Source organism: Carcharhinus amblyrhynchos, chromosome 14 (assembly GCF_965287045.1).
Source record: "Carcharhinus amblyrhynchos chromosome 14, sCarAmb.v2.hapA, whole genome shotgun sequence".
NCBI lineage: Eukaryota > Metazoa > Chordata > Chondrichthyes > Carcharhiniformes > Carcharhinidae > Carcharhinus > Carcharhinus amblyrhynchos.
In genome coordinates this window covers 68,406,167-68,425,015 of record NC_137337.1, presented here as the reverse complement: position 1 = coordinate 68,425,015, position 18,849 = coordinate 68,406,167, and the positions used below count along the sequence as shown (strand labels likewise).

The 18,849-nt window shown below is 46.0% G+C and overlaps 1 protein-coding gene across 1 annotated transcript in view; it reads left to right on the top strand.

Annotated features, from left to right (window-relative positions):
* LOC145352298 (regulator of G-protein signaling 6-like) overlaps nt 1-18,849 on the top strand; it is a 444,005-nt gene that overhangs the window by 323,822 nt on the left and 101,334 nt on the right. Inside the window, exon 3 of the mRNA XM_080202050.1 lies at nt 11,078-11,177. Coding sequence (XP_080058176.1) covers nt 11,078-11,177 — 100 coding nt within the window. The remainder of the gene's footprint in view (nt 1-11,077; nt 11,178-18,849) is intronic.

Sequence of the window (18,849 nt, the reverse complement as noted above, 5' to 3'; positions counted from 1 at the left end):
CAATTAAAGATCATAAAATTAATGTTGAAAGGCTAGTTGGATTGCAAATGGGTTTGGAATAATAAAACAGAAAGTGACGGTGTTCTCACTGGGCGGCACACTGGCTACTTCACAGTGCCAGAGACCTAGGTTCCATTCCTGGCTTGGGTCACTGCCTGTGTGGAGTTTGTACATTCTCTCCGTGTCTGCGTGAGTTTCCTCCAGGTGCTCTGGGTTTCCTCCAACAGCCCAAAGATGTGCGGGTTAGGTGCTAAGTTGCCCTTTGTGTCATAGGTCAGGTGGATTAGCAGGGAAGGTACGTGGGGTTATGGGGTTAGAGTCTGGGTGGGCTGCTCTGTTGGAGAGGTGGTACAGACTCAACGGGCAGGATTTTACGGCACTGCTCACCCCAAAGCCAGAAAATCCCCCCCAGGTCAACGGACTTTAACATGGTCCATTCCTCACCTGCTCCGATTCCCATGGTGGATGGGATGGTAAAATTTCAGCCAAAGGGCTGAATGGCCTTCTTGTGCACTGCGGGTTTTCTATGATTCTATTAGTGAGCTGTCTAATATGGTTGCCAATCAGAGTGAAACTATTCTAGGAGATACTTTTTCATCAAACCTGATTGATTGACCATTGACCTGTCATTCCCAAACACCACACACAATAAAAACATCACTGTTTTTTGATTTGAGACTCTTCAGTCAAGTTTCTCAGGAAGCTTACTAAGTTTGGATATTAGGCCTTTGCAATCAGTGTGATTTCTCTAGCCCAGTAGTAAAGCAGGAAGCTGGAGGTAGTGCTCCCTCTGTCCTCTCAGTCTCTTGGGACTTGCTCTTCCCTTGGATCCAGGGAGCTGCTAAACCTTGGGCTGGACTGATAGTTACAAACTTCCCAGTCAGCTGAGACAACTGAAAAATCAGGCAGTTGCCCTTAATTGCTGTTATATATTTAAAAGGGTTGTAAGTTGCTTTAAGAACTGATCACAGAATTTAATGGTGATATCATTAAGGTGTTGCCACAAGCTGTTGTTTTACTTTCAGTTTTGTGGAGAACAGCTCCTCAATAAAACCTGTTATGCGTTAGTTTGAATCTAAGTGTGCCAACCTCTTTTCTTTCTGTGTAAAAACTCACAACCTTGATTTGATTTGATTTATTATTGTCACATGTATTAACACACAGTGAAAAGTGTTGTTCCTTGCGCGCTATACAGACAAAACATACCATTCATAGCGAAGGAAAGGAGAGAGTGCAGAATGTAGTTACAGTCATAGCTAGGGTGTAGAGAAAGGTCAACTTAATGCAAGGTAAGTCCATTCAAAAGTCTGACAGCAGCAGGGAAGAAGCTGTTCTTGAGTTGGTTGTTATGTGACTTCAGACTTTTGTATCTCTTTCCCGATGGAAGAAAGTGGAAGAGAGAATGTCTGGAGTGCGTGGCGTCCTTAATTATACTGGCTGCTTTTCCAAGGCAGCGGGAAGTATAGACAGAGTCAATGGATGGGAGGCTGATTTGAATGATGGATTGGGCTACATTCACAACCTTTTGTAGTTCCTTGCGGTCTTGGGCAGAGCAAGAGCTATACCAAGCTGTGATACAACCAGAAAGAATGCTTTCAATGGTGCATCTGTAAAAGTTGGTGAGAGTCGTAGCTGACATGCCAAATTTCCTTAGTCTTCTGAGAAAGTAGAGGCATTGGTGAGCTTTCTTAACTATAGTGTTGGCATGGGGGGACCAGTTCAGATTGTTGGTGATGTGGACACCTAAAAGCCTGAAGCTCTCGATCCTTTCCACTTCATCACTGCTAACACAGTTAGGACATTACAACCGCATGCTCCCTTACCTCCTAGCTGGCTGGCGCCTTCATTCTCTCCTTACAGATGCTGTCAGACCTGCTGAGATTTTCCAGCATTTTCTCTTTTGGTTTCAGATTCCAGCATCTGCAGTAATTCACTTTATTCCTGTTTCTACATATTGAGCTGTACACATCCCTGCCAACAACGGAACAGTAACCCAGGGAGATCGATGCAACTGGCCTGCAGGATCCAAACCACCCCTTGAAGATGTTAACATTTTTTTAGAAGTTTATTTATTAGTCACAAGTAGGCTTATATTAAAACTACAATGAAGTTACTGTGAAAATCCCCTAGTCGCCACACTCTGGGTACACTGAGGGAGAATTTAGCACCTAACCAGCACGTCTTTGGAGTGTGGGAGGAAACCGGAGCACCTGGAGGAAACCCACATAGACATGGGGAGAAGGTGCAGACTCCACACAGACAGTGACCCAAGCTAGGAATCGAACCTGGGTCCCTGGCACTGTGAGGCAGCAGTGCGAACCACTGTGCCACCGTGCCATCCCTATTAGATGGCTGTCAACACCAGGCAAATTATTGGTTTGAGATTTCAGTTGCAGGTACACAAGAACATTAGAAATAGGAGCAGGAGTAGGCCATCTAACCCTTCGAGCCTGCCCCGCCATTCAATAAGATCATGGCTGATCTGTCGTGTCTCAGTTCCACATTCCTGCCCTCTCCCCATAACCCTTAATTCCCTTGTCTATCAAAAACCTATCAACCCGCGTCTTAAAAATATTTAGCAAGGCAGCCTCCACCACTTCAACGGGCAGAGAATTCCAAAGATTCACCACCCTTTGAGTGAAGAGGTTCCTCCTCAACTCCGATCTAAACTGCCCACCCTCCCTTATCTTGAGGCTGTGCCCTCTAGTCCTGCTATCCTTTCTAAGCGGGGAGAATCTCTCTACCACATCCACAAGGGATGTGCTTAAAGTGGTTAATAGTAGCAAGCTGTGTCTATCACAGTGGACCCAGGGGGCAGATTGGCCAACCCATAACCACAGGTTGCTGGATTTTCTTAGCTGTTCTGAGACTGCAATTTTTCCACTATAATTAGATCAAGCAAGATACGTCTACTTTGCAATAAGTATTTTCATTCATCACTGTCATGTATTGTGACTTCTTGACCATTCTTTTTTCCCAGAGGAAGAATTTGGAACAAAGAGCTAAGTGAAATGCTTTATTTCAAAGTGTGACATTTCCAGATATGTTTGAGGAAGAAGCTCTGAGATGACAGTTAGTTACGACACTCCCAAGCTAGCTTTGGTGTTGCTACAAAGACCGTAGCCAGAACCGTACCGCCATTCCATTTTCCCCATCCCACCGCAGCGAGTGGGGTTTTGGCAGGCCACCAAATTCTCCGACCTCGCTGCAGCGGGAACGTGGCAATGAACGGGTAGGGTGGTAAGATCACACCCCATGTATCAGATATTTGTCACTTTGTTTGATAAACAACAAAAGTTTGTGAATGTAGCCCGATCCATCACGCAAACCAGCCTCCCATCCATTGACGTTGGGCCCGATTTTATCCTGGTGACGTGGCCGTTTTTGGGCGTGAGAATTTGGTAAAATCGGGCGTGAGGTGAATCGTGCGATCTGCGCCTGCGTCCACGCAGATTCCCACTTTGCCAAGGCCCAAAACTGACAGCAATCGATATCGTGCCTGAAACGGGTGCAACGTCAATTCAAATGCATTTATATGCATTTAAGTTGACTTAATGAGTTGGACACCCAAATTTACCGGCATTTCCCCCTTTACCATCATGTTCGCCCGTCCAAATTCAGCACGAAACAGACATGCTCGGCAAAGGTTCAGCTTCTGAAGAGGTAAGTTCAGAGCTTTCAGTGGTTCTCTGACTCAGATCGGGGGGGAGGGGTTGGGGCGGAGGCAGGCAGATCATTCTCTAGTGAGGTGGGGGCGGCTAGCAGGGGTGAGAGCCTGGTCGTTCTCTGGTTGGGAGGGGTTAGAAGGGAATCTCTGGGAAGGAGGGAGGCCAGATCATTTTCTGGTGGGACATGGGTGGGGGCGAGGAGAGAGGCCTGATTATTCTCTCGTTGGGGAGGGGGGAGGAGGAGGGAGGCCCCATCATTCTTTGGTGGAGAGGAGTAGGGCCAGATGTATTTATTTTTGGGGGGTGGGTCGGTGGGGGGGGAAGTAGGAGAGAGGCCCAATCGTTCTTTGGCGGGAGGGGGGCAGGGGGGGGGTTCACTGCCACTCTGCAGGTGATTGGTGGGGGGGAAAGGGGTCAGGGGGTCATGATTGGCCTGAGTAATGGTGGAGTGAGTGGGTAAGGGGGATAGTTCTGTTGTGGGGATGGGGGCGATGTCTGTGGGGGCCATCGCTTCAGGGCCACTTTATCCGCTTTTTGTGGCAGGGGAGCGTTTTTCAATTTGTTTTTTCTCACTGTGCACGCGCAGTTCAGAGCTCCAATCAGAGCATTTTGGGTGGGATAAGCCCTGCCCACACCACGATTCAGATTTGCGTCCTTTTTTCTCAGGCTGAGTGCGTATGGGGGCGCCTGAGAGCAGGTTTCCAAGTCAGATCCGAATCACGCCCACATTCAGCACTTAGAATCAAAATGGTAAAATCTGTCTACACTTCCCGCTGCCTCGGAAAAACAGCCAGCATAATTATGGTCCCCACACATCCCAGACATTCTCTCTTCCACCTTCTTCCATTGGGAAATAAGAAATAGGAAATAGGAGCAGGAGTAGGCCATCTAGCCCTTCGAGCCTGCCCCGCCATTCAATAAGATCATGGCTGATCTGTCGTGGCTCAGTTCCACTTTCCCGCCCTCTCCCCATAACCCTTAATCCCCTCTCTTATCAAGAACCCATCAACCCGCTTCTTAAAAATATTTAGCGAGGCAGCCTCCACCACTTCAACGGGCAGAGAATTCCAGAGATTCACCACCCTTTGAGTGAAGAAGTTCCTCCTCAACTCCGTTCTAAACCGCCTCCCCTTTATCTTGAGGCTGTGCCCCCTAGTCCTACTGTCTTTTTTGAGCGGGAAGAGTCTCTCCACCTCTATCCTATCCATCCCATTCATCATCTTATACGTCTCAATGAGATCTCCCCTCATTCTTCTAAACTCTAACGAGTACAAGCCTAGTTTATTCAGCCTCTCCTCATAGCTCAATCCCCTCAACTCCGGTATCAGCCTAGTAAACATCCTCTGCACTCCCTCCAGGGCCAAAATATCCTTGCGTAAGTGCGGCGCCCAAAACTGCACACAGTACTCCAGCTGCGGCCTCACCAATGCCCTATACAGCTGCAGCAAGACCTCCCTACTTTTATATTCAATCCCCCTCGCTATGAAGGCCAGCATCCCATTCGCCTTCCTGACCACCTGCTGCACCTGCAAGCTGGGTTTTTGCGACTCATGCACAAGGACCCCGAGATACAATAGATACAAAAGTCTAAGGTCACACATCAACCAACTCAAGAACAGCTTCTTCCCTGCTCCTGTCAAACTTTTGAATGGACCTACCTTGCATTAAGTTGATCTTTCTCTCACTCTAGCTATGACTGGAACACTACATTCTGCACTCTCTCCTTTCCTTCTCTATGAATGGTATGCTTTGTATAGCGCGCAAGAAAGAATGCTTTTCAATATATGTTAATACCAGTGGCAATAATAAATCAAATCAACAAACAGTGCACCGCTTATTGGATGAGATTTTCCAGCCTCACTCGCCCCCAAACCAAAACATCCTGCCCAAGGCCAACCTTTCCATGATCTGCCCTTCGCCCGCTCCAATTCCTGTGGCAGGCGGGATGGTAAAATTCCAGCCATGGTCGTGAGGAGATGCACATACTTGGCATGAGATCTTGTTGGCCCTTACTTTCTGACAAGTTACAAAGAGAGATCTGTCACTGAGGGACGTATACCTGGCACTCAGCTTAACAGGCAGTCAGAAAGCATTGGTCACAAGGAGGACGTAACACAGCAGAGACAATTTCGAAATGATCTGGTCGCCAGACGACCTGCTTTGGTGGGGACAGGGAGCACATTTGTTGCTTTGCATTCCCAATCAGCCTAACCCAAATTTCTAGACTCTTTTTTTAATCAAATGTTAATGTTATTAAAATTGTGACACCATCACAAGACACTTTCTTTTATGCCAGCATGGGTGATGAGGTTTGCCCATGGTGGATACTAGGTGAGTTGGCATGGAGAGGGTAAGGACAAAGGGTAGTGGATGTAGGGGAATGGGTTGGCATGAATTGATGCTTAGTTGGCATAGGAGCTATAAAAGGCCATTGGGTTGAGTGGCAGCATGGGGAGTATGAAGGGCCCTAGCAGGTGGATGGCATAGGAAGATATGAGGAGCTATTGAGTTGAGTGAGGGAATGGTGAAGGATAGGTGAGTGAGTGTGAGTGGTGAGAACTGAGGGAATGCTGTCTTTCATTTAATAATTAATTACAAAGGTGAACTCATCAAAGTGCCAGAACAGGCCCTAGGTCTTGTCCACCTCTACACCCAACAACCTCTTTCTGGGGGCAACTTCTAATTCAGCCCCAAAACTGGAACCCCACCCCTCCTACCCCTGGCCCAACCCAAGGAAAATGTGACCTACTGGCCTCTTTATCAAATATATCGAAGAACGCAATTTAATCTAGCCCACTGTATCGTTATGATTATTGATTGTGTAAATTGTGCATCAAATCATCTGATTTACTAGATGATTTGCCTGGGCTGGGGTGTTTTAGTTAGCATGACATCCCTTCCACCTGTCAAGCAACACTTGTTAACCCTAATCCTCTGTCTCTTATCTATCTGCCAATTTCACACTCGCGTTATTGAAGGCATCTGCAAATCCGTATATAGTGCACCTCAATCAGTATTGTTCTTTCAGGAGTTTAGTGCCAACACACACATCACTGCCCTGTTTCCTCGCAGAGTTAAGACTCAATGTTCTTCGAAGCGATGATTGCACAGGAGCACTTGCAGTACGAGTAGTGTTTAAACTAATCTTTGCGAGTAGGATGCTGTTTAACAGGGTAGATTTGCTTGAGTGCTGACCATTTATACTGAAGCGCTGACACTTTGCTTTTGTGGCAACATCTGTTGATTCTTATGGCAAGTAATTTTCTGTCAAAGAATCGAACGCTGAAATTGGCACCCTCTTCAAATCTATCCTCCTGTGACATCTGTTTAACATTAAATTCCAATTAAGCATAAACAAAAGTCGGGGATACAAAAGGCTCCGGGGATTTTTATTCTTATGGTGCATGTTGACACAGGCCTTCCTCCCTGTATTATTACACATCTCATCAGTAGATTGGCACTGGAATTTAGCAGAAGGTAAATAAAGGCAATTCCAGTGTGTTAACTGTGAACAAATATCCATACTATAATGTTAACTAGAAATTCATAGAAATAGACATAGAAAATAGGAGCAGGAGGAGGCCACCTGGCCCTTCGAACCTGCTCCGCCATTCATTATGATCACGGCTGATCATCCAACTCAATAGCCTAATCCTGCTTTTTCCCCATAACCTTTGATCCCATTTACTCCAAGTGATATATCTGTTGCCCACTACTCGTTAGTCACCAGTATGGTATTCCAGGACAGGGCACACACTTCCCCTGGCAGGACAATGGTGAAAAAAGTACAGATGCCCATGGCTTTTACGGTAGTTCTGTTGCAAATGATTAATACAATTAAATTACAGCTTTGGCTATAAACTAAACATGTTTTCAGCTGACATTTTATTGAAGACCACAATCAGCAGGGAAAGTTTTCCTTGAGATTCACTCCAGCAATAGTGATGTGTCCTAGATTGATGTGGCCTGATTGAATGCTAATTTCAATGGCAGTGTCTTCATTTTAAAGATCTAATTGCTCCTCTGAAACCATTGGCCTTTTAACCACTTGTTCCATGGATAGTGGGGGAGCTCCACCCTTATTGGTTCTGAGGGATGAGTTTTATTCCAATTGGTTCTGTGGTATAGAGTGAGCGCTATTCCCATTGGTCCTGTGAGCATGGTCAAGCTCTGTCCCCATTGGTCCTGTGGTACGGAGTGAGCTCTGTTCCCATTGGACCTATAGGCATGGTCAAGCTCAGTTCCCTTTGGTTCTGTGGGTACAGTTGAGCTCTGTTCCCTTTGGTTCTGTGGACAAAGTCGAGCTCTGTTCCCTTTGGTTCTGTGGACAAAGTTGAGCTCTGTTCCCTTTGGTTCTGTGGACAAAGTTGAGCTCTGTTCCCTTTGGTTCTGTGGACAAAGTCGAGCTCTGTTCTCATTGGTCCTGTGAGCACGGTCAAGCTCTGTCCCCATTGGTCCTGTGGTACAGAGTGAGCTCTGTTCCCATTGGACCTATAGGCATGGTCAAGCTCAGTTCCCTTTGGTTCTGTGGACAAAGTCGAGCTCTGTTCTCATTGGTTCTGTGGGCACGGTCAAGCTCTGTTCCCATTGGTTCTGTGGGTATGGTTGAGCTCTGTCCCCATTAGTTCTGTGGGTATGGTCGAGCTCTGTCCTCATTGGTTCTGTGGGTATGGTCGAGCACTGTCCCCATTGGTTCTGTGGCTATGGTTGAGCTCTGTCCCCCTTGGTTCTGTGGTACGGTTGAGCCCTGTTCCCATTGGTTCTGTGGGTAATGTTGAGCTCTGTCCCCATTGGTTCTGTGGGTACAGTCAAGCTCTGTTCCTGTTGGTTCTGTGGGTACAATAGAGCTCTGTTGCCATTGGTTCTGCGGATATGAGGTGAGTTCTACTCCTATTGGTTCTGTGGGTACGGGACTAGCTCCACTCCCATTGGTTCTGTGGGTATGGGACAAAGCTATTGGATCATTGGGAAAGGTCCATTCTTGTTGGCTCTGTGGCTACTGGGCTATACCAAAAAGAGTGTTGGTACTGGACTAGCTCGCTTGAATTCTGTCTTTAAAAAGAAACAGATTTGAAGATCAAAGAGTTTCAATAACGTCAGCATCACCTGCAGTTGTGGGTTAAACGAAAGCCTTTTGAGTTGCTCTGGGCCATTTTCTGAGTGTCACTGTGATTTAGTTTGGAATGCTCGTGGCTTCTTGTTGTATTCCTCTGAATCAACCCACAATTGTTATGGAGTAAGACAGGAAAGTTGGAGTTGAGGAGCATATCAGATCAGTCATGATCTCGTGGAGCACCCTCGATGGGCTGAAGAGCCTATTCCTGTTCCTATGTCTTATGGTTTTATTGTGGCCTTACAACACTGCAGTTTTGAAATGGCTGTGTGTATTTGGAATTTTCACCGCAAGGTGGTGTCAGTTCAATGGCCGGGGCTAAGTGGTTCAGTTGATAAGATAGCTTCCCTTTCACTCTGACACCTGGGTTCGAATCCTGCCAAGGCGAAGGAAATTTCTCCCTACTCTGCTGGCTTGTCATGTTGAAGACTAATACACCTAATTGCAAATACACCCAGCAGACACGGTTAGTCATAGAAACCTTCTGGCTGGGAGTTAGAGAATCAATAATCTGTTAAATTATTGCTCCTGAAACGAGAATTTAAATAGTAATAAAGGTGGATACAGTAATCTTGTTAAAGAAATAACTTCTGCAATTTATTCTGCTCATATATGCGCACTCGCTCACATAATAGAAATATTTGCATTTTTATAGCACTTTCCACTGGCTGCTTTGAATCATTTTGCAACCAATGGAATACCTTAAAGTACAGTCACTGTTGTAATGTGGGGGACACATCTGTCTCTTTGTGCACAGCAAGATCCCACAAACAGCAATGTGACCATGACCAGATGGTGACAAAGGTTGAGGGATAAATGTTGCCCAGGGCAACTCTCTGATTCCCCCTGCTTTTCTTTATTTATTAGTGTCACAAGTAGGCTTACATTAACACTGCAATGAAGTTACTATGCCTATTCGAGTACACTGAGTGAGAATTTAGCATGGCCAATGCACCTAACCAGCACATCGTTTGGATTGTGGGAGGGAACCGGAGCACCTGAAGGAGAACGTGCAGACTCCTCACAGACAGTGACCCAAGCCGGGAATCGAACCGGGTCCCAGATGCTGTGAGGCAGCAATGCTAACCACTGTGCCACTCATAAAGCATTCACTCAAGAGAATGCCATGGGATCTTCTCCACATCATCATCCACCTGAGTTGGCAGAGAGGGCCTTGGTTTATGTCTCATCTGAGAGACAGGACCTCCGACAGTGCAGCACTCCCTCAGTACTGCGCTGGGGCGTCAGCATTGATGTTTGTTGTGTGCTGGAGCGCTGGGTTGAGGCTTGACACCTGAACTTGGTGATACAGAAGGAGGTGTGCTACCCGCTGAGACATAGCTGGCATCACTACAGTTGTGAAGGACTAAAAGTGGCATTGGTCTGGGCCATCTCCTCCCGGCCTGTGAGTGGCATCGACACAAAAAGCACAATTTGAACATTATTCAATGTGGCAGAAATGAAAATGGCGCCTTACCTGAAGTGGGATTCTGCTTCGCAAAAAGAGAGCTTCATCCATCTGGCGGTAAGGATGCTTCAGCAGCAGGCAAATGAACTAACTAACTTCACAAACTAAGCCAAATCACAAATGACCCAGGGATGGCACAGTGGCAGAGTGGTTAGCACTGCTTGCCTCACAAGCGTCAGGGTCCCGGGTTCAATTCCGACTTGGTCACTGTCTGTGTGGAGTTTGTACAATATCCAGGTGCTCCGGTTTCTGCCCACAGTCTGAAAGACGTGCTGGTTGGGTGCATTGGCCATGCTAAATTCTCCCTCAGTGTATCCGAACAGGCGCCAGAGAGTGTCGACTAGGGGATTTTCATAGTAACTTGGATGAGTACTTGACACGCCATAACATTCAAGGCTATGGGGCAAGTGCTGGCAAGTGGGATTGGGTGGGCAGGTCAGGGCCTCTCGTGAGTGCAGACTCGATGGGCTGAAGGACCTCTTCTGCACTTAGTATTCTGTAATTCTGCAAAGTTCATTGCAGTGTTAATGTAAGCCTACTTGTGACATTAATAAATAAACCTAAACTTAAACGTTTCCCACAGTCCCCATCTGCTTTCTATTTACACCAGGTCAGCTGACCACCACATCGTTTTACCATTGGTTACATTGGCTGCCTGGTCAGCTGACCCTCACCGCATGTTATCATTGGTTCTTTGATAACAAGCTTTGTTCTGGAGATTAGACATTGAGACAGTTCGCCAGGATGTCTCTTGTCTTGATGAGCACAGGAAAGAAAGATGACTGGAAAAAAGTAAGTAATAAACACTGTTGTTTCTTTCCCTGACAGATTGAAAACATCATTATGCGGATGCAGGATGACAAAGCAGGCGGGGTGCCGATCCGTACGGTGAAGAGCTTCCTGTCAAAGATTCCCAGCGTCATCACAGGCAAGTTGATATTTCAGTTGAATCTGTGGACCAAATCTCCCCAAACTTGGTGCCCCCACTCTTACATAACAAACACCACTGGTGTTTCTGTGATGGCACTGTACCTTTAAGAAATGTATTTTAATCATATTCTCTGCAGCGTTTGCAGGCATGTGTTGTTGCAATTATACAGGGCATTGGTGAGGCCTGTTGTGTGTAGTTTTGGCCTCCTTTTCTGAGGAAGGATGTTCTTGCTCTCGAGGGAGTGCAGCGAAGGTTTACCAGGCTGATTCCAGGGATGGCAGGTCTGGTGTACGAGGAGGGATTGACTAAATTAGGATTGTCTTCGCTGGAGTTCAGACGAATGAGGGGAGGATCTCATAGAGACTTATAAAATTCTGACAGGACCAGACAGAGTAGATACAGGGAGGATGTTCCTGATGCTGGGGGAGTCCAGAACCAGAGGTCACAGTCTGAGGATTTGGGGTAGACCATTTAGGATGGCAATGAGGAGACATTTCTTCACCCAAAGAGTGATGAGCCTGTGGAATTCATTACCACAGGAAGTAGTTGATGCCAAAACAAGAGGCGGCTGGATACAGCACTTGGGGCAAAGAGGATCAGAGGTTATGGGGAGAAAGCAGAATTAGGATATTGAGTTGGACGATCATGATCGTGATGAATGGCAGAGCAGGCTCTAAGGGCCGAATGGCCTCCTCCTGCTCCTATCTTCTATGTTTCTATATTTTCTCAAGTAGCCCTTGCATTTTTGTTTTGGCATCCTGCTGTCTGTAACTGGTATCATTATATTGTTGCTGAAGCAGGATAATTGAAGCCATCTGTATTTTTAATATGGCCTAATGCAGTGTCCTGGGGGTTTGATGACCCTTTTGAATTGTTGGTGGTGAATGATTGACGGGTCAGGTGATGTCTGAGGGACAGTTTTTTGTTGTCCGCAGCAAAGTCCAAGGGTTTAGTTTGGCTCAGAAACTGGAATGTGGACAGGAAACATTGTTTATTGTTTCCCTCTCCCTGGTGTTGAAAATCCTGTTGTGTGTGGGTTGCTAGCTAGAAGCTACAGCCAAGCAGTGCCTCTGGCTCTCTCTCTCACTCTGTCCCTCGAAGTGTACTGAAAATTCTAGGATTGGGAAGTCTCAGTTGTAATCCAACATTCCAAATGACCAATTCACTGCAAGTGTTAAAAAGCTGCAGAACCCGACATCACGTGACATGAGTATACTTGCTTTTGTGCCAAGTCAAAGAAGGGGTGTATGTTTATAGGATGGCGTTTGACTTGGAAGGGTGGCACAGTGGTTAGCACTGATGCCTCCCAGCACTAGGGACCCGGATTTGATTCCCAACTGGGGTCGCTGTCTGTGTGGAGTTTGCACATGTGACAGAATGGTTAGCACCGCTGCCTCACACCTTCAAGGACCCAGGTTCAGTTCCGGCCTGGGGTCACTGCCTGTGTGGCATATGCTTCCTCCAGGTGCCCCGGTTTCCTCCCACAGTCCAAAAGATATGCAGGTTAGGTCGATTAGTCATGCTAAATAGAGCCTTAGTGTCTGCGGGGTTAGCAGGGCAAATACGTGGGGATATGGGCCTGGATGAGATTGTTGTCGGTGCAGGCTCGATGGGCCAAATGGCCTCCTGTAGGCATTCTATGATTCTGTGAACCTAAGAATCTTTCCAAGATTAGACACCATTTTGTTCACACTCATACCCACTTCCCCTTCTGGCCTCAAAAATCCACTCTCCCCCCCCCAACCTCCCCCACCGCAGTCCTACCCTACCCTAGGAGGTGGCATAAAATCCAACCCCAGGGCCTGCAGTGAAACACATCTGTGTATAGCTGTGTTTCTACAGTACTCACTGACATTTGTTCTCGGGTGTACTGGAGTTCAACTTGGATAATAGAACTGTTTTGTGTGCTCAAAGATGTCCCAGGTTCCACTCTGCCATGTGCTCCAACAATACCTCCTGCCCCTCATTTACTCACTGATAACCATCAATCTTCATTCTCTTTGTTAAACCAGGTTGTAAAGGGACCAAAGATGGCACTGTTACTTGGTGGAGATTGTAGTGTGGAGTCAGATCAAAGAAATAAAGGTGCTTTATGAAGAAGCAGGTCTCCTTTACTCTGCAGCATTGAGAGACTCAGACAACATTTACCTCCCCCCCACCCAGTGTCCCTGACACCAGGGGGCAATTTATCATGGCCAATCTACCTAACCCGCACATCTTTGGAGTGTGGGAGGAAACCTACGTAGACACGGGGAGAATGTGCAAACGCCACACAGACAGTGACCCAAATTGAACCCAGGCCCCTGGTGCTGTGAGGCACCACCATGCTACCCTTCCAACATGAAGTGGGTTGGGACATGTGTGGGAGAAGTGCTATGAATATTTAACATGGATAATCAAATATGATTTGTATTTTGGCATACGTCGTGACAGAAAGCGAGGTGAGACATGTGGCAATTGTTTTGAACCTGAGTATCTCTGTAAATAAAACTGTTTGGCCTCAGAATTCATAACTGAATAAAGCAATGATAATCAACTGAAGGTTATACTGTTCCTTCATTACTGCCTTATAGTTTCATGTGTGCTTACTTTTATGGCTCTCCGCTAGTCACTGGAGAACATTAGAAATCTTCGTGCTTTTGGAGGATAAAGTGCACAAGGGTAATTTGAAATTAACCCATCCATTAGAAATGGATAATTTCTGACAAGATGTAACCTGCTCAATATTACTTTATATGGAAGACTGCTGGATGGGCTAGTTTAAAATCATCTCTCTATGTTTGCCCCAGTGCTCTGTCCTCACGCATGGATTTTGATTAACAACGACTGACTAAGTTTGATTCCTTCCATTTGCAATGGTTGGTGGTGTGACTTAACACACTCATCTATTCATTTTGGTACCTGGTTTCATTCAAACGTGTGTTGGACTTGATGTGAAATTAATTTGGACCATTCCGACTAAAACGCTAAGATAAAAGCAAAAATAAAATGTGGATACTGAAATCTGAAACAAAAGCAGAAAATGCTGGAAAATCTCAGCAGGTCCGACAGCATCTGTGGGGAGAGAATAGAGCCAACGTTTCGAGTCTAGATGACCCTTCGTCAGAGCTAAATTACAGCACTTGTAGGTACAGACCCAATGGCCCAAAACTGATCGCAACTTGGATAATTTCACTCTGGGAAATCACAAGAACAGCTTGCAGTGCAGTTGGCACTCACTGCCCACTGCTGTGGTCAAACCATACCTGAGACAAGAATGTTTGTTGCTGACACTGGGTATTCCTCTCTGTCTCTATGGCAGGATCGGGATATTGGATTTGATTGTCAGCCATGATCCACATGAATGGAAGAGCAGACTCAAAGGGCTGAATGGTTTACTCCTGCTTCAATTTTCTAATAGCTATTCTGTGAAAGATGGGTTTCATATTGCAGCATTGACATTCGTCACCTGAATTAACACAAAATGCACCAAGAAGGCACCAAGCTGGTCACTCAAAGCCACTCATAGTGGGATACTGGGTTGTTCATTGCTTTTGATTGTCCCTTGCAATGTGGCACAGTGGTTAGTACTGCTGCCTCACAGCGCCAGGGACCCTGGTTCAATTCCTGGCTTGGGTCACTGTCTGTGCAGAGTCTGTACATTCTCCCCGTGTCTGCGTGGGTTTCCTCCAGATGCTCCAGTTTCCTCCCACAGTCTGAAAGACGTGCTGGTTCGATGCATTGATCATGCTAAATTCTGCCTCAGCGTATCTGAACAGGCACCGGAGCGTGGAATTTTCATAGTAACTTCATTACAGGGTTAATGTGAGACTAATAAATAAGCTAAACATTCAATAAAATCAGATTTCCAATATCACTTCAACAAAATAGCATGTCCAGATAATACATCCTTCTTCTTTTCGAAGTTGTGCGGGTTAGGTTGATTGGCCATGCCAAATTCACCCTAGTGTCAGGGAATCTAGCTAGGGTAAATATGAGGGGTTATGGGGATAGGGCCTGGGTGGGATAGTGTTCAGTGCAGACTTGATGGGCTGAATGGCCTCTTTCTCTACTGTAGGGATTCTATGATGCCATGACTCTAAACATGTACAAAGCTATGTTCATTGATCAGTTGTAGCCATAAATATGTTGCAAGGTTATCTGCTTGAATAAGTGGCTGAGAGCAGTGAAATAAGGTGAGCGTCATGGCTTGGAGAGCTAACTAGACCTAGCTCACCGACTGCTGTACCATCTGTGTGCTGTTCAAATAACTTTCCTCTCAGGTGGTGCAGATCAGATCTCATTTCTTAGTGATAAACCCTATTGAAAAGCAATGATGGGTGTGGAGCAGAAATACAGCAAAGCAAGCCGTAGTAACATACTCACTGGGATCACAGAATAGAAGTTGAGGGAGAAAAGCGGGTTGTCTTTTGCAAATCTTTTAAACCCCAAACCAGAACCCCAACAGTGCAGAAGGAGGTCATTTGGCCCATCAAGTCTGCACTGACTCTCCAACTGAGCATCATACATAGTTCCACCATCCCCCCCACTCTATTCTCATAATCCCACGTATTTACCCCACTAATCCCCCTACCTGACACAATTTTGGACACCAAGGGGCAATTTAGCATTGCCAATCCATCTAATTGGCACATCTTTGGACTGCGGGAGGAAACCGGAGCACCTGGAAGAAACCCACGCAGACACAGGGAGGACGTGCAAGCCCCACACAGTCAGTGACCCGAGGATAGAATCAAACTCAGTCCCTGGTGCCGTAGGCTTTACTCTCTCTCTCACAGAAACATAAAAGACAGGAGCAGGAGGAGGCTATTTGGCCCTTCCAGCCTGCTCCGCCATTCAACACGATCGTGGCGGATTATCCAACTCAATAGCCTGATCCTGCTTTCTCCCCGTAACTTATAGAAACAGAGAAGGTTCTGTCCTTCAGTTCTATCCTCCACTTATTATTTTATAACCAAGATAATTCATTTAAATGGTGGTTTGGGTTAAAATATATTGATGAACTTTCACAAGGGTGTGCCGAGGAAAGATTGTAACGTGCGTGATTTCGGATGATTGCAATAAGTGTGGTATTCCAGCATTATAACACGCAGGATATGCTATCATGTGAATGATATTGAGTGTTGCGTTATCGATTTTCATAGTGGGATACTGGGTTGTTCATTGCTTTGTGTATTTTCAGTAAGGCTTAAAAGCTGGCAGCAAGCTTTTATGTTGGGATAGTGCCACATATGCATTTCCCCTTGGTGCTGAATAATGTAAAGCATGAGCGATGCAGTTTTAATCCCAGTTTGCACTGAGTTGGCTGACCTCAACTCAGGTGACAGCAGAGATGTTACAATTGGCCACTGTGCGTCTCCCCCGGGAAATAATAAATTAGCACTGGATTCTGCAATTAATCAGTTGGCTTCTGCAGGGAGGTGTCAGGAAGATGTGAGGACAGGGTTGGCTACATTTTTTATCACAGCTGACTGGTTTAGTAGCATTTAGTACGAAGGCTAATACATGAGCATTATTCGCTTGGGGAGGCAGTGGCCTTGTGGTATTATTGCTAGACCATTAATCCAGAAACTCAGCTAGTATTCTGGAGAACCAGGTTCGAATCCCGCTCACAGCAGTTGGTGGAATTTAAATTCAACAAGAAATATCTGGAATTAAGAATCTACTGATGACCATGAAACCATTGTCGATTGTCAGAAAAATCCATCTGGTTCACTAATGCCCTCTAGGGAAGGAAATCTGCCATCCTTGCCTGGTCTGGCCTACATGTGATTCCAGAGCCACAGCAATGTGGTTGACTCTCAACTGCCCTCCAAGGGCAACTAGGGATGGGTAATAAATGCTGGCTAGCCAGTGACGCCATGTCCCACAAATGTATAAATAAAAACCTTACCTATGAATCTACACTGGTGCACATTAACAATTTTAAGAAGAAACAAAATATAAAAGACCTGTCTTTATGAAGTTTCTTTACAATATCTCAACACAATTCACAATCGATACGTTACCTTGAAAGGCAGAGCCTGTTGCAAGATAGTTAAATATAGCAGTCACTTTGTTCTCTACACATGGCAATAAATAATTGTTCACCAGCCATTGGTGACATTGATTTCCAGCAATTTTTTCGTTGGCCAATGAGTTTCTTAACCTTCCTCGAATATCATTACAATATAGTGCCACATCTCAGCCAATGAGCCAAGTTTGTACCATTCTCTCAGCACCACCCTGAATACTCTGTGGAGTGGTAGAAATGGCAGCTAATTCTGTGATTCCCAGCCCCATTCCCAGGGTTTCTGATTTGCAGGAGAGCCTGTTAAGGGTGCGTGTTGGTTCGGGTCACGTACCCTGCACTCCCAATCTGGCCGATTCCATTTCAGCGATGGCCTTCTGCAACTTTCAGAGAGTTGGTTCAGATTTTTGGAAGTCTTGTGGTACATGGTGTCACAGAGGTTTCGTGGACCACATTCTTCAAGAGGGACCCTTCAAAAGCTAAGTGCAAAATATCCCCTTCATGTCCCATCCATACCACGCCATGCCCCCCATCTAGCTACCATGGCCCCTAAGGGTTATGGGGAGAGGGCGGGAATGTGGAACTGAGCCACGACAGATCAGCCATGATCTTATTGAATGGCGGGGCAGGCTCGAAGGGCCAGATGGCCTACTCCTGCTCCTATTTCTTATGTTCTTATGTTCTAATGCCCCCATGCCAAGCTATTGCATCTCCATGCCCATTCACCCATTATGCACGGTATAGAACCCACGTATCCTACAGTAACAATAAGATGTGTAAATAAAACTTATAAGCCAAACAGTCTTCATTAATAATTTTCAACTTTCTTTGAAAAAGATTGCAAGCACTTGAAACATCTTTACCTTGTGTGAATAAACATTGTGCAGTTGACAGAGGAGATCAGAGAGCTGTGAATCAAGCAATGTTTCCCGGGGAGTTTAGGTGTTTTAGTCCTACTGGATTTCTGGGTTGTCAGCCAAGAATGTGTAATGAGGGCAGGCTGACCTGGGAATCTTCAGAACTCTTGCCACCCACTTCAAGGATGGAAACTGTTAGAATAATCGCATTATTAAGCACAGATAAAGCTACATATTGATAGGGAATGGGAGCCTCGAAAGAGGAGGCAAACAACAGCATTAGCGATGCAATAGATGGGGTGTGAAGAACGGAAGTGTTGGACATTGAACCTTTTGCATTGAATCATAGAAACCCTACAGTGCAGAAGGACACTATTTGGCCCATCAAATCTGCACCGACCACAATCCGCCCAGGCCCTATTCCCATAACCCTATTTACCCTAGCTTGCCCCCCTGACACTAGGACGCAATTGAGTATGGCCAATCCATTTAACCTGCAAATCTTTGGGCAATGGGAGGAAACCGGAGCACTTGGAGGAAACCCACACAAGCACTGGAAGAACATAAGAACATAAGAAATAGGAGCAGGAGTAGGCCATCTAGCCCTTCAAGCCTGCCCCGCCATTCAATAAGATCATGGCTGATCTGAAGTGGATCAGTTCCACTTTCCCGCTCTCTCCCCATAACTCTTAATTCCCTTGTCTATCAGAAACCTATCTACCCGTGACTTAAATATATTCAACGAGGTAGCCTCCACCACTTCAATGGGCAGAAAATTCCAGAGATTCACCACCCTTTGAGT